Source organism: Culex pipiens, chromosome 2, assembly GCF_016801865.2.
Source record: "Culex pipiens pallens isolate TS chromosome 2, TS_CPP_V2, whole genome shotgun sequence".
NCBI classification, from domain to species: domain Eukaryota; kingdom Metazoa; phylum Arthropoda; class Insecta; order Diptera; family Culicidae; genus Culex; species Culex pipiens.
Genome location: NC_068938.1, coordinates 141,871,545 through 141,885,186, shown reverse-complemented (window position 1 = coordinate 141,885,186; position 13,642 = coordinate 141,871,545). Strand labels below are relative to the sequence as shown.

The 13,642-nt window shown below is 33.5% G+C and overlaps 3 protein-coding genes across 3 annotated transcripts in view; 2 read left to right on the top strand and 1 right to left on the bottom strand.

Moving 5' to 3' along the window:
* LOC120417978 (F-box only protein 25) overlaps positions 1 to 7,177 on the bottom strand; it is a 37,617-nt gene extending 30,440 nt beyond the window's left edge. Inside the window, exon 1 of the mRNA XM_039580218.2 lies at positions 6,687 to 7,177. The gene's annotated coding sequence lies outside the window, so the exon portion shown is untranslated. The remainder of the gene's footprint in view (positions 1 to 6,686) is intronic.
* Positions 7,178 to 8,487: 1,310 nt separating this feature from the next.
* LOC120417989 (cytochrome c oxidase assembly factor 3, mitochondrial) lies at positions 8,488 to 9,223 on the top strand. Its single transcript, XM_039580235.2, has 2 exons — positions 8,488 to 8,801; positions 8,949 to 9,223. Exon 1 carries the CDS (start codon positions 8,488 to 8,490, stop codon positions 8,764 to 8,766), a length of 279 nt encoding a protein of 92 aa, XP_039436169.1. The 3' UTR covers positions 8,767 to 8,801; positions 8,949 to 9,223.
* On the top strand, positions 8,980 to 10,080 carry LOC120417988 (dimethyladenosine transferase 1, mitochondrial). Its single transcript, XM_039580234.2, has one exon. It carries the CDS (start codon positions 8,980 to 8,982, stop codon positions 10,015 to 10,017), a length of 1,038 nt encoding a protein of 345 aa, XP_039436168.1. The 3' UTR covers positions 10,018 to 10,080.
* Positions 10,081 to 13,642: the final 3,562 nt, after the last annotated feature.

Sequence of the window (13,642 nt, the reverse complement as noted above, 5' to 3'; positions counted from 1 at the left end):
AACTTTACTCTGGAAAATCTCTGGAAAATTTCTATTATTTTCTTCTCTAAATTTCTCTAAACAAAAATATGACTCCAAAAATGATCCGAACTAAAAAAAAAACAACAAAAAAATTAATAATTTAATAATTTAATAATTTAATAATTTAATAATTTAATAATTTAATAATTTAATAATTTAATAATTTAATAATTTAATAATTTAATAATTTAATAATTTAATAATTTAATAATTTAATAATTAAATAATTTAATAATTTAATAATTTAATTATTTAATAATTTAATAATTTAATAATTTAATAATTTAATAATTTAATAATTTAATAATTTAATAATTTAATAATTTAATAATTTAATAATTTAATAATTTAATAATTTAATAATTAAATAATTAAATAATTTAATAATTTAATAATTTAATAATTTAATAATTTAATAATTTAATAATTTAATAATTTAATAATTTAATAATTTAATAATTTAATAATTTAATAATTTAATAATTAAATAATTTAATAATTTAATAATTTAATAATTTAATAATTTAATAATTTAATAATTTAATAATTTAATAATTTAATAATTTAATAATTTAATAATTTAATAATTTAATAATTTAATAATTTAATAATTTAATAATTTAATAATTTAATAATTTAATAATTTAATAATTTAATAATTTAATAATTTAATAATTTAATAATTTAATAATTTAATAATTTAATAATTTAATAATTTAATAATTTAATAATTTAATAATTTAATAATTTAATAATTTAATAATTTAATAATTTAATAATTTAATAATTTAATAATTTAATAATTTAATAATTTAATAATTTAATAATTTAATAATTTAATAATTTAATAATTTAATAATTTAATAATTTAATAATTTAATAATTTAATAATTTAATAATTTAATAATTTAATAATTTAATAATTTAATAATTTAATAATTTAATAATTTAATAATTTAATAATTTAATAATTTAATAATTTAATAATTTAATAATTTAATAATTTAATAATTTAATAATTTAATAATTTAATAATTTAATAATTTAATAATTTAATAATTTAATAATTTAATAATTTAATAATTTAATAATTTAATAATTTAATAATTTAATAATTTAATAATTTAATAATTTAATAATTTAATAATTTAATAATTTAATAATTTAATAATTTAATAATTTAATAATTTAATAATTTAATAATTTAATAATTTAATAATTTAATAATTTATTAATTTAATAAATTCATAAATTGAATTATGTTATTATTTAATTTTTTAATTATTTAATTATTTAATTATTTAATTATTTAATTATTTAATTATTTAATTATTTAATTATTTAATTATTTAATTATTTAATTATTTAATTATTTAATTATTTAATTATTTAATTATTTAATTATTTAATTATTTAATTATTTAATTATTTAATTATTTAATTATTTAATTATTTAATTATTTAATTATTTAATTATTTAATTATTTAATTATTTAATTATTTAATTATTTAATTATTTAATTATTTAATTATTTAATTATTTAATTATTTAATTATTTAATTATTTAATTATTTAATTATTTAATTATTTAATTATTTAATTATTTAATTATTTAATTATTTAATTATTTAATTATTTAATTATTTAATTATTTAATTATTTAATTATTTAATTATTTAATTATTTAATTATTTAATTATTTAATTATTTAATTATTTAATTATTTAATTATTTAATTATTTAATTATTTAATTATTTAATTATTTAATTATTTAATTATTTAAAAATTTAATAATTTAATAATTTATTAAAAATTTAATAATTTGATAACTTAAGAACTTTCTTAATAAATAAAAATTAACAAAAAAATCAATTGCAATACTTTCGTAATTTTTCAATTTAATAATTCGTACTTTTTCACGTTTTTTGAGTCTGTAAGTTTTGACAATTTCAAATTATGAATTATGTTTCTTTTTTATTTCAAATTGTTGAAGTCCAGATTTCTTATTTTTTAATTTTAACATTACATTTCGCTTTTAGACGGAGATTTTAGCAGATTTCTAAGTGGATTTCGTCATGTTGTGATAATTGGGAGTAGAATCAATTCTACCTGAATCAGAGTGGCAACAGAATTTTTATTTTTTTCAATAAACCAAAAATTTAAAAATTGAAATTTTTATATTGAAAAATTGAAAAAAACATAAAAAATCTAAAAAGTTTCTAAGCTTCAATTTTTAAAATTCTGTAATTTTTTTTAATTTTGTTAATTTGATTTTAATAAAATTGGTATTTATTTGAATTGTTAAGTAGATGTTTTAAAAATAATGAGTTGTAATGTAATGTTAAATTAATATAACAAATCTCAATACATTAAAAAAAATCGCTCCTTGAAGATTATTTCAAAGTTTCGTATGAAAAAAAACAATCAATAATTTTTAGAAGAAAATTTTCTTAATTAACAACTTCTTAGAAATTGATGTATTTGCACTCAACGAAAAAGATTGAATTTATTTAATTCCTAATAATATTTTCCTTTGTAATTTGAAAGAAATTCTATCGTTCTCAATTATTTTGTTTATCAAAATTGCCATCCGCGCGAAATCCGCGCCTGAGCAAAATTAGCCAGCAAATCCGCGCCAGATCCGCGCGATACGCGCCATCCGCGCCATCCGCGCGATCCGCGCCGTCCGTAACAACCCTGCCTATGCCGTGTTAGGGTGGTCCCAAAAATTGTCATTATCGTCAATTTTAACAAAACCACATTAGAAAAAAAAATAATCGCTACGACCTGTTTCAACCGATTTGAACCCTTTTGGACGCAAGCGAAAGGTTATTAGTTGGGATTTTAAGGTCTTAGATCAAGGGTGACCAAAGTATGACCCGCGGGCCAAACGTGGCACACGAGGTAAGTTTTAATGGCCCGCTTATTTTGAATGATTATGTCAAATGGCCATTTGTAAAGTGATTTTATACTTTTCAAAATAAAGGTGTATTTTAAATAAGTTAATGCCATTTTTTTTTATTTTCTCTTGATATAAAACTAATGATTTATCCATTTTTGATCCTCATTTTACGACAGATTATGTTTTTTCTCAAAAATCTTTCTAATTGAAATAATCTTCTGAAAGTGTAATCTAGAAATTTTCATGAAGCAATTTTGGGAATGCATATGAAACGTTAATTTTTGATTTAGAAAGAAATCTGTAATAATAGCAATTTATTTAAAAATCATGTTGAACCTCCTTATAAACTGAGCCTCAATCTTTATTTGCACTTAAAAACCTCCACCTCGGTATTCGAACTCATGACAGTTGGATAACGAATCTTATTGACTATAATCTGATTCAGGCAGACAAAATGTAGAAATCGAAGGAATAAGGCTGTTATGCTGTTAAATATTTTTCAAAGCTTTTGTCACCCAGACTCTAACCCCACCTTCAACCTCGGCTCCAAAAATCTGAGACAAAAATATTTTTTTTCAAAAAATGGAATGGAAATTTAAGTGTCATCAGCTGAAATTAATTTTAAGACCAATTTATAGAATTAGTATTTTGGAATTTATATATTTTTTATTGTCGAAACATACTTTTGCCTTCCTTACTGAGGTAAGGCTATAATCCTGCTCTAAAAATGAACTTTTTATTAAAAGCTCGAAGACCCACCTTCATATACATATCGACTCAGAATCGAAAACTGAACAAATGTCTGTGTGTGTGTGTATGTAAATCTTGCCAAGTTTTCTCAGCACTGGCTGAACCGATTTTGATCGAACCAGTTGCATTCGACTTGGTTTAGGGTCCCAACATCGCTATTGAATTGTTTGAAGTTTCGATAAGTAGTTCAAAAGTTATGTATAAAAATGTGTTTTCACATATATCCGAATCTCAATTATATGCATGTAAACGATGTCCGGATCCATCATCCAACCCATCGTTGGTTAGGTAATCAAGAGACCTTTCCAACAAGTCCACACATTGAAGATCTGGTAACCCTGTCTCGAGTTATGACCACTTAAGTGATATTTATGTACTTTTTTGAAGCCGGATCTCACTTAAATGCATGTAAACGATGTCTGGATCCAGCATCCGACCCATCGTTGGTTAGATAATCGAGAGACCTATCCAACGAGTCCACATAATTGAAAATCTGGCAACCCTGTCTCGAGTTATGACAACTTAAGTTATATCTGTGTACTTATTTTTCTGGACCTAAAAAAATAGCTGAAATATGTGTTCAAACCACTCATATTACCCATTGTTGGTAAAAAGTGAGGAAGGCATCAACCACATAGGTGGATTAAGTTAGTTTTTTTCAATTATGATTGCAAATCAACTGTACGGGTGTATGAAACATTTTGTAGCTGTTTTTTCATTGAAAGGTTGAAATGTTGTAAGTTCAATTTTTGTATTTCTTTTACTTTTTTGCCTCCCCTCAACCATGGCCAGCGTCGAAGGACAAAAAGTTTTGGAAAAATTTTCATCGGTCTAATTGTTGGGAACTAATAATAACGAAAATGTTCCAAAAATTAACAGAAATAGTTTTTTTAATTCTTTAAAATTAAAATGAAGTAAATTCTTTTTTTTTTAACTACCAATTTTATATATTTGGCCCGCAAGCTCATTTGAGCTTCAAATTTGGCCCGACATCCAAAAACTTTGAGCACCCCTGATCTAAGGGGTTCCCTGAGCAAAAATTTACCATTAAAAAGTTCACTAAAAGTAATACGTTTAAAAGTTTACGAATTGTCAAGTTTGCTTTTACGAATGATATCGTTCTCAGTGTTTTCACGAACATTTTTCCAGAGTTTTGCTTTCCTCACTTTACTGAGGAAAGGCTATAAAATCACTCGAAAAATTAACTTCTTAATTAGACCTCCTAGACCCACCTTCATGTATACCTATCGACTCAGAATCAAATTCTGAGCAAATGTCTGTGTGTGTGGTGGGATGTTGATCAAAAAATTGTCACTCGATTATCTCGACATTGGCTGAACCGATTTTGTCCGTTTTGGCCTCCGTCTTGGGGTCCCATGAGTCGCTTTTAAAAATTATGTAGTTTAGTTAAGTACTTCAAAAGTTATGCTAAAAAAACGCACTTTTTCGAGGCCGGATCTCAGATATTTTGATGAAAATGCTGTCCGGATCTCTCATGCGACCTATCGTCGGATAGGTATACAAAAGCCCTTTCTAACGCGTCCAAAACATTGAAGATCTGACAACCCTATCAAAAGTTATAAATTTTTAAGTGTTATTTACGCACTTTTTGCATTTTGGATAGCACTCTTTAAATGTGAGGAAGGCGCCAACCACCTAAGGGTGGATTAAGTAAAGTTTTTTTTTTTATTGAAAAGGTCCTATAACATGTGAAACACAGCAGTTTAGGCTGGTACAAATATTTTCCCCCCCCCCCCCCCCCCCCCCCTTCAAAATTGGCCCGAAAAATCCGGGGGCAAAAAAAAAATTTTACAATAAACTTCAAAATTTCAATGAAAATTCAAGTGCAACCAGCTGAAATCAAATTAAAATACATTCTTCTGCGTTTTAAATCATTTTTAGCATGTTTGGGTTTATTAAAAAATCTTAAGATTTTTTTAAAATTTTAGATGCAAAATCTTTTTTTTCGATACAACTTTTGTTTTTGTCAGATCTTAGATTTTTTGAAAACTAAAGATTGCAAAACAACTGAACTAGTGAAAAATTCATTTTAAAACACTTTTTTCATTTAAATGTGAAGACTATGGCTATATTTGCATCGGCCTTATAGGACCTTTAAAAAAATCTCTAGATTTATTAATTCAAATGTTCAAAGGTTTTCATAAGTTTTAGAAAGCCTTTGGATCTTTTAATGAATAAATGTATTTAGGGACCATCCATAAACCACGTGGACACATAAGGGGGGGGGGGAATTGCCACGACCCACACAACAATTTTTTTTATATGTACAATTGTCCACGAGGGGGGGGGGGGAAGATTCCCAAAAAAGTGTCCACGTGGTTTATGGATGGTCCTTTGGTAAGGAATGTCTAAAAGAACAATAATTATTCTAGGGAGTTTTTTTAAAAGGTCCTATTAACATATGAAAGAAAAAAAATAATAAAATAAATAATCAAGTTTGAATTGAGAAAAACCCGGAAAACTCTCCCTTTTTAAATCAAACTCACAGTTAAATTAAAATGTCTAATTAACAAAAGCTTTGACCAAATCAAAAAAGCAATTTAATGTTCAAAAATTGTTGAAATTCCATACAAATCCGAATTATGCGTGAAATTCCCTACAAAAAATCCGGCCTATTAAAAATCCGCGAAGAGGGTCGAAAATCCGTATGATAAGGAAAAAATCCGTACAGTTGGTAGCCTTAGGTATGCCCTGTTCGTGGACTCGCTCTTAATTCCTCGTCGGTACTGCAAACCCTCGCCCTCGCCTATTTCTCCAAACTCCGTTCGAGTGTCGTGGACATTGACGGAACGTTCAGTCGGACACACAAACCAAAATCGTGTGTCTCGGAATGGTTTGCATGTTGCTTGCTCGAGAGGCACTGTATAGCTATTCGTCCGACCGTCGTCTCAACGCACTGCACGCGCAAAACGGGGTTCCCTCTGTCCTATCTCCTCTTGTGGCCACCTTTCCCTCGTGCTCTCAACCAGCAGCAGCGGCAGTTCGCTTACCTTTGCTGCACTCCGCCGTCGTACCCGTGACACGACAAAGGAAAATTCTGGTTGATGACTTTTCCTGGTCTGTTTTCCCACCTCTCCTCTCTGTCGGGGAGTTTGGACGGGACGGGAAGGTTCTAAAAATGGCCCCTACAGGAAGACGAGAAAAAAAAACTGCGTGTGCTCGACCTATTCCTGGCCGACGACGGAATTTCCCGACGGATTTAGTTTTTCCGACGACGAGCGGGCAACGGCACCGAAATTTTCACTATTTTCTTCGATCTGGTTCAATCCAGCGAAATCGACGACGCAAAAATTTTCCTCTTGCGACCTTTTTTTTCCTTCCTGACTGGCTGCCTCTTCCAGCTGGTTGGCACATACACACACACACACACTCGAAAACAACAACAATAACAACCTCGGAAAACGGGGAGATTGTGACGAAGTTTTCGGAAAACGACCTCACGCTCTCAGCTGCTCGCGACGAACTGAACTGAACGCGAAAGAAACATGGAAGAAACTCTCGCACGAATCAAAACAGTTGATTCAACACTGTGGTTGTGTGGGTGAAAAGAGAAGAGAGAAACAGTTAGGTCTCTCTTTCGTTGGCTTTGGAGCAAAGAGCGGAGAGAGGGAGAGTTTTTTTTTTGAAAGATGTTTTGTGTACAAACAGGGTGGCAGTTACGGTAGGAAATTGAGAAAAGTTTTGGAATTTGTCACAAAGGCAGTCGCACACAGTCACACGAAATCGGTTGTTGCGTTTGAAACGGAATTCGTAAATGATTCGAATTGAATGCCGTTTCAGAATTCTGTGAATTCTTTATCAGATAAGGCTGGTACAAATATTTTTAAAAGTTTTTGTCACCCCCCCCCCCCTTCAAAATTGGCCCGAAAAATCAGGGGGCAAAAAAAAAAAAATTTTACAATAAACTTCAAAATTTCAATGAAAATTCAAGTGCAACCAGCTGAAATCAAATTAAGAGCGAGTTTATCACCAATGTGTAACAGGTCGTATCGAGGTGCTCCGATTTGGATGAAACTTTCAGCGTTTGTTTGTCTATGCATGAGATGAACTCATGCCAAATATGAGCCCTCTACGACAAAGGGAAGTGGGGTAAAACGGGCTTCGAAGTTTGAGGTCCAAAAAACCTAAACAATCTTAAAATTGCTCGCATTTCCGTAAAACTTCATCAATTCCAACTCTCTTAGATGCATTCGAAAGGTCTTTTGAAGCACTTCAAAATGTGCCATAGACATCCAGGATTGGTTTGACTTTTTCAGTATTGATTCAAAAATGCATAACTCGGTCAAAGATTTTTCGCACACTTTGGGAAGTTCTGAAAAGTTGGCATTGTATGTCCCCTAATACATATCTAGCTAAATATTGTAATAGGACTGAAGCCGAAGTGTAAACAAAGAGTCTATCCTGCTCGTTCCTAATGTAAACATCAACTGACGTGAACAGGATAGACTCTTGGTTTACACTTCGTCTTCGGTCCTTTTACATTGTTTTGCTTGATATATAAAAAAAATGGGGGATTATTGGGTCAAACTCACTGCTGTGTGAATTCATCTTAACACATGGCAACAGAACCCAGCCAAAGCTGCGTGCTCCAGATTCATCCGCATGCAGCCATAATACTTAACGAAACTTAGATTTGACAGTTCCGTCCTTTGCGAACCTTCCTCATCCGTCAGCTGCGCTCCACTGATGCACGTTTGTTATGTCATTCATTTTTGAAACTGCGGCGTAGCAGAAGTTTGATGTAAAATCTTGCAAAAATCGTGAAATTCGTGCCGCGACCTTGTGAAGAAAATGTCGGAAAAGCAGCAGCAGCAGCACAACCTCAAGATCGACGACAGCAGCCGAAAGTTGAAAAAGTCCGAAATCGATTTTATGCGCCTGATCGAACAGCAGAATCTGCAACGGGTGCAGAAACTTCAGCGGCAACGTCGGAACAATAAATTGACCGGGTTCGTGCTAGGCGGAACCGTTTTCGGCATCTATTTGTACTCCATGCTGTCGGTCAAGCAGGAGCGCTTCCTGGACGACTTTGAGGAGCCGCTGAAGGTGGAGAAGGTCGAGAAGCAGTAGGGAGGAGGAGGATTTTTTTTTGCTTTATTTTAAGGGTGAGTTTTGGAAGGTTCGGGCAGCTCCCGGGAGTTTTGTAATGAGAAGATATTGGATATTTTTTTCTGTTTTAATAGCCTTACAACCTACAACTCGTTCAGGTCGCTTTCTTTTACTGTGCTAATCACTGTTTTCCTTTTTTTCAGTTTAAGTTAACGTTTCCCGCACTCACGCAAAATGTCATCAACCACAGTTATTCAATCGATTGCCGGCACCGGCGCCCGCCTGCCGCCGCTGCCCACTATCCGGGATCTGGTCCGCCTGTACAAACTCCGCGCGATCAAACAACTTTCACAGAACTTCCTGATGGACGAACGTCTAACGAACAAAATTGTAAAAGCCGCCGGCAACATCACCGACCACCACGTGCTCGAGGTTGGCCCCGGCCCGGGAAGTATCACGCGGTCAATCATCCGGAAGGCACCCCGCCATCTCGTCGTAGTAGAAAAGGATCGTCGATTTTTACCCACGCTGGAGCTGCTGTCGGAAGCTTCCGCTGGTTTCCTTCGAATGGACATCGTTCGCGGCGACATTCTACAGTTTCAAACCGAGCAGGCCTTCCCAAATTGTCCCCGCCAAGAATGGCACGACAAACGCGCCCCGGTCCACATCATCGGCAATCTTCCGTTTGCCATCTCGACGCGACTGCTCATCAACTGGTTGCACGAGATGAGCACCCGATCCGGAGCGTGGTCCTTTGGCCGGAGTAGCCTCACGTTGACCTTCCAGAAGGAGGTGGCCGAGCGGATCGTGGCGCCGATCCTTTCCGAACGTCGCTGCCGACTTTCGGTGATGAACCAAATCTGGAGCCGACCCGAGCTTAAGTTCATCATTCCCGGCAAAGCGTTCGTGCCGAAGCCGGACGTGGACGTCGGAGTGGTCACGATCGTTCCGCTGAAAAACCCCCTCACGACGGTTCCCTTTCCGGTGGTCGAGAAAGTGGTGCGCCACATTTTCTCCATGCGGCAAAAGTACTGCCGCCGGGGTGTGGCCAATCTGTACCCGCCGGAGCTGCGCGACGAGCTGACGGAGCTGACCTTCAAGATTGCGGACGTGGATCCGTTGGCGCGGTCGTTTCAGCTTTCGACCGAGGAGTGCTTGCGCATTGTCGAGGCGTACGATCGGTTGGTGCAGGAACGTCCCGATATTGAGCACTACAATCATCGGGCGCCGAAGGGAGGTGAAGCGCTTGTGGATGAGGGCTTTGTTGAGTGAATGCTGTGTTTAATGCATATGTTCAGTTTCTAGAAATAAACTTTAGGTTGTAAAAAGTACAAATCGACGCGTTTGAGTGTTTTTTTGAGAGAAATTTCTGTATGGTACATTTTTATTTATATTAGAAAAAAAAAACATGAAATTAAAAATATTTATAGGGAGAGAATACTTAATAGGGGCAGGGGAGGCAGAATGGCCCATGGGGGCAGAATGGGCCACCCTTAGTTTTTTGCTTCAGAATGGATTTAAACCAAAAGTAAGGCAAGGGTCTTATAAAGGACGTTAAATAACACCACCACACCGAAAACCACGTTTGAATTCATTGTATTTTTCGAATTATGAGCAAAAATGTAAATTTATTGACAAAACCACGGAAATGCTGTTTATTTCAAGATTCTTAATAAGCTTTCTCGAAAGTTAGATTGTTTGAAAAAGTGTGTTCAATGTTTATAATGTTACCAGGAGCTATTCTGTCGTTCTACGCATAATTGTCCCATGTCATTTTTGGACGATTTTGACTTTTTAACATTTTTAAGTTTAGTTTGTCGTATACTTTAAGAAAAACACATAAAATCGGGTACTTTGTTCGGAAACTCATTGAAAACAACATCAAGTCTGTTTGTCCCATCGTTAAACTTCTACGCATAATTGTCCCACCAAGTATTTTCTTATACGGAATCATTAGTTTTATGTAGCATTATGTCGTGTTTACCTGTTGTTTAGCAAGAGGATCACAAATAAGAGTGATACACTGCTAACTGGGGCAATTAGGGACACATAGGGCGAATAGGAACCCACGGGACAATTATGCGTAGAAACACAGAAATCGATTGAAAAATTTCAATCGCGTTTTTCTCAGTTGCACTTTTTCGAACATGGGACAATTATGCGTAGAACGGCAGTATTAAGGTAATCAAACAACAACGGAACCTTGAAATCATTTAGAGGCTTGGTGGTGGAAGTTTTAAATTAAAATCCACTTGGTGGCAGAATGGACCACCCTTTTCCTGCCTTGTAAAAACAATCAAAAGTTACGAAATTTGAGCTAAATGAATTATTTCACTCCTGGTAGCTTCACAAATCACGTGTAATGCGACATTAGTTGATTTTTTGGTTGTTTTGATGCTTATTTGTAAAAATAGTGTCTTATTTCAACATATTAAAACTATTCTCAAAATTGTTTGTTTTTGTAAGTGACTATTTTCATAAAAGTTGTTTAACTGCATGGAAACTATGTTAGAAAGGTCCCTTTAATCATTTATTATCTCCCTTCAACGTTTTGTTTGACAAAATTGCTTGTTTTCTAAGGTGGCCCATTCTGCTCCGCACCCAGGAAAAGTAGCCGAAAAAAACTTTTTTTTAAAGTGGTTCAAAAATAGATTTAAGCTAAAAATTTACATCAACCAAGCATACAAAATTGAAGGGAACATCCCAAAGCATAAGCCTACTACACTGAATTCATAAATTTGTATGTTTTTCTATGGTTTTTGGCGCATTTTACTTAGGCGGGCCGTACTACGGATACGGAAAAAAGGATTTCATAGTAATACATAAAACCCTGTTTTTTTGTTCGTAATTTTGGATATTGATATTATACGCTGGAACATATACGAAAATATTTGGTTTTTGAAAAGTACATCAATCGAATAAATAAAACCATGCGTCTCCATGTAATTAATGATAAGACGAAACTCTCACGGGGACGCAAGGTTCTTTGAAAGGTTAGGACTTCCTACATTGCTATGACTTTTCGTTCAAAGATATTAATTTGGTTTATTATATTATGACAAAAGTCCTTCTGCAAACTTCCAGCTCTAAACAGGAAATTTTCAGGAACTTATAACTCGACCTTCCCCCATATCAATGAAACTTTGTAGACGTGTTATCTTGGGCTTTTAACATTGCTGTATCTTGAAGCCGGTACATCGCATCGAAAAGTGTTGCTTTCTGAAGATAAAAAAAAACATTAAAAGAAATCTAGATAAAATTTTGAAAAGGTCATGTCTGCTTAGGAAACCCGTGACTCATAGGACCTTTTGAAAAATTAATCTAGTAATGAAAACGACATTTCTACGAAATTTCTTGATTATTAAATTTAAATGTCGATCCAAGTAACCATCCAGCACTAATAACCAGCTATACTTCGGCATTAAATGCGCTTTTACAGCTACGGGTAAAAGCTAAACAGTTTTTGCATCAGCACTGACAGCTACTATAGTGCTGAATAATGGCCGCTTTTGGACTTTACTCGGCTGGTTTAGTGCTGTCCTCTACTGTTGATGTCCACCCCTGCGGAAAATGTCAAAACAAAAAAAAAACAGAGAGGCAAAAATGTTGCTCCCCTCTCCCCGTTTCTTTACTCTCTCAATTCTATTTTTTGATTGTTTACTATACTGCGTTATCGACTCTGCTTCATGTACGAAGACGATTTATTTTTAGAAGATTTGTGATGCAAGGATAAAGGAGGTTGACGTCGCTGATGTGGTGATTCCAGAGCCCGTGTCCTCACGGCTAAATGAGAAGCAATGTTTGGTGTGATTTTATAGCTTATTATTATTTCGTGTCCCATCTGTTCCTTTGAAGCCAATTAAACATAATTTAATTATTGTAAAAATCATACTTTATTATAACAAATGCTATTAACACTAAATCACTTTTTACATTTATTTGATTGACTTACAATTTACTCCTATGAGCGGCGAACTCTAGTACGACCTTGTTTTTATTCAGTCATTTTTCGCACGGTTCACGTAAACCAAAATTCCTGCTTCCCGGATAACCGCGCCAGCTAAGGGAGCGTTCTTTTATTACGTAACGCGAAAAATCGGACTTTTAGACCCCCTCCCTCCCCCTCGTAACAAAATTTCCATACAAATTTTAAAAATTTTGTATGGAGCGTAACACGGCCTCCGACCCCCCCTCCCCCCCTACTGCGTTACGTAATAAAAGAACGCTCCCTAAATCTATTCGTTTTTACTGTCGTCGAATTCAACTTCCTTGCACGTTCCGGATATCCCAGGGGCCATCGAAGGCTGAAGCATTACCCGAATGGGCTGATCGCTGGCCCACCAACTGCCTGTTCACTGGAATGGTTGAAACCAGACGATGTTGAAGAACTAAAAATAAAAAATGTTAAAACTGGCAATTCATCGAATTATTCCACATACTTACACAAAAACATTGCAAAGTAAGGAAAAATTGAGGCGGATTTCCAAAAAAAAAACCCATAGCAAGGAAGCAAGAGTAGGCGAAAAGTTTGTTTTGCTTTTTCTCTCTCTTTCACTCTTTATTCATAACCAGATTCGTGTTGCCAGTCGTGGCTTTAAATCAGCACTATAACAGCTATTGACTGTGCTGTTAAATTAGTGCTGATTCGCATTAACAAATGCTATTGAGTGGCTAATCAGCAATTGAAGTGCTGGATGGTTACTTGGGGAATTTCAACGTTGGCCACGATTTTTTTCGTTTAAAAATGTTGTACAGAAAGTCAAAAATGTTTTTAAAAGACACCGGAAAAATTCAGGATAGAGCAACTCTCCTAAAAAATACAAAAATCGTTTAATGAAACTGTTTTTTAGACCTCTTAACTGCCGTTCTACGCATAATTGTCCCATGTAATTTTTGG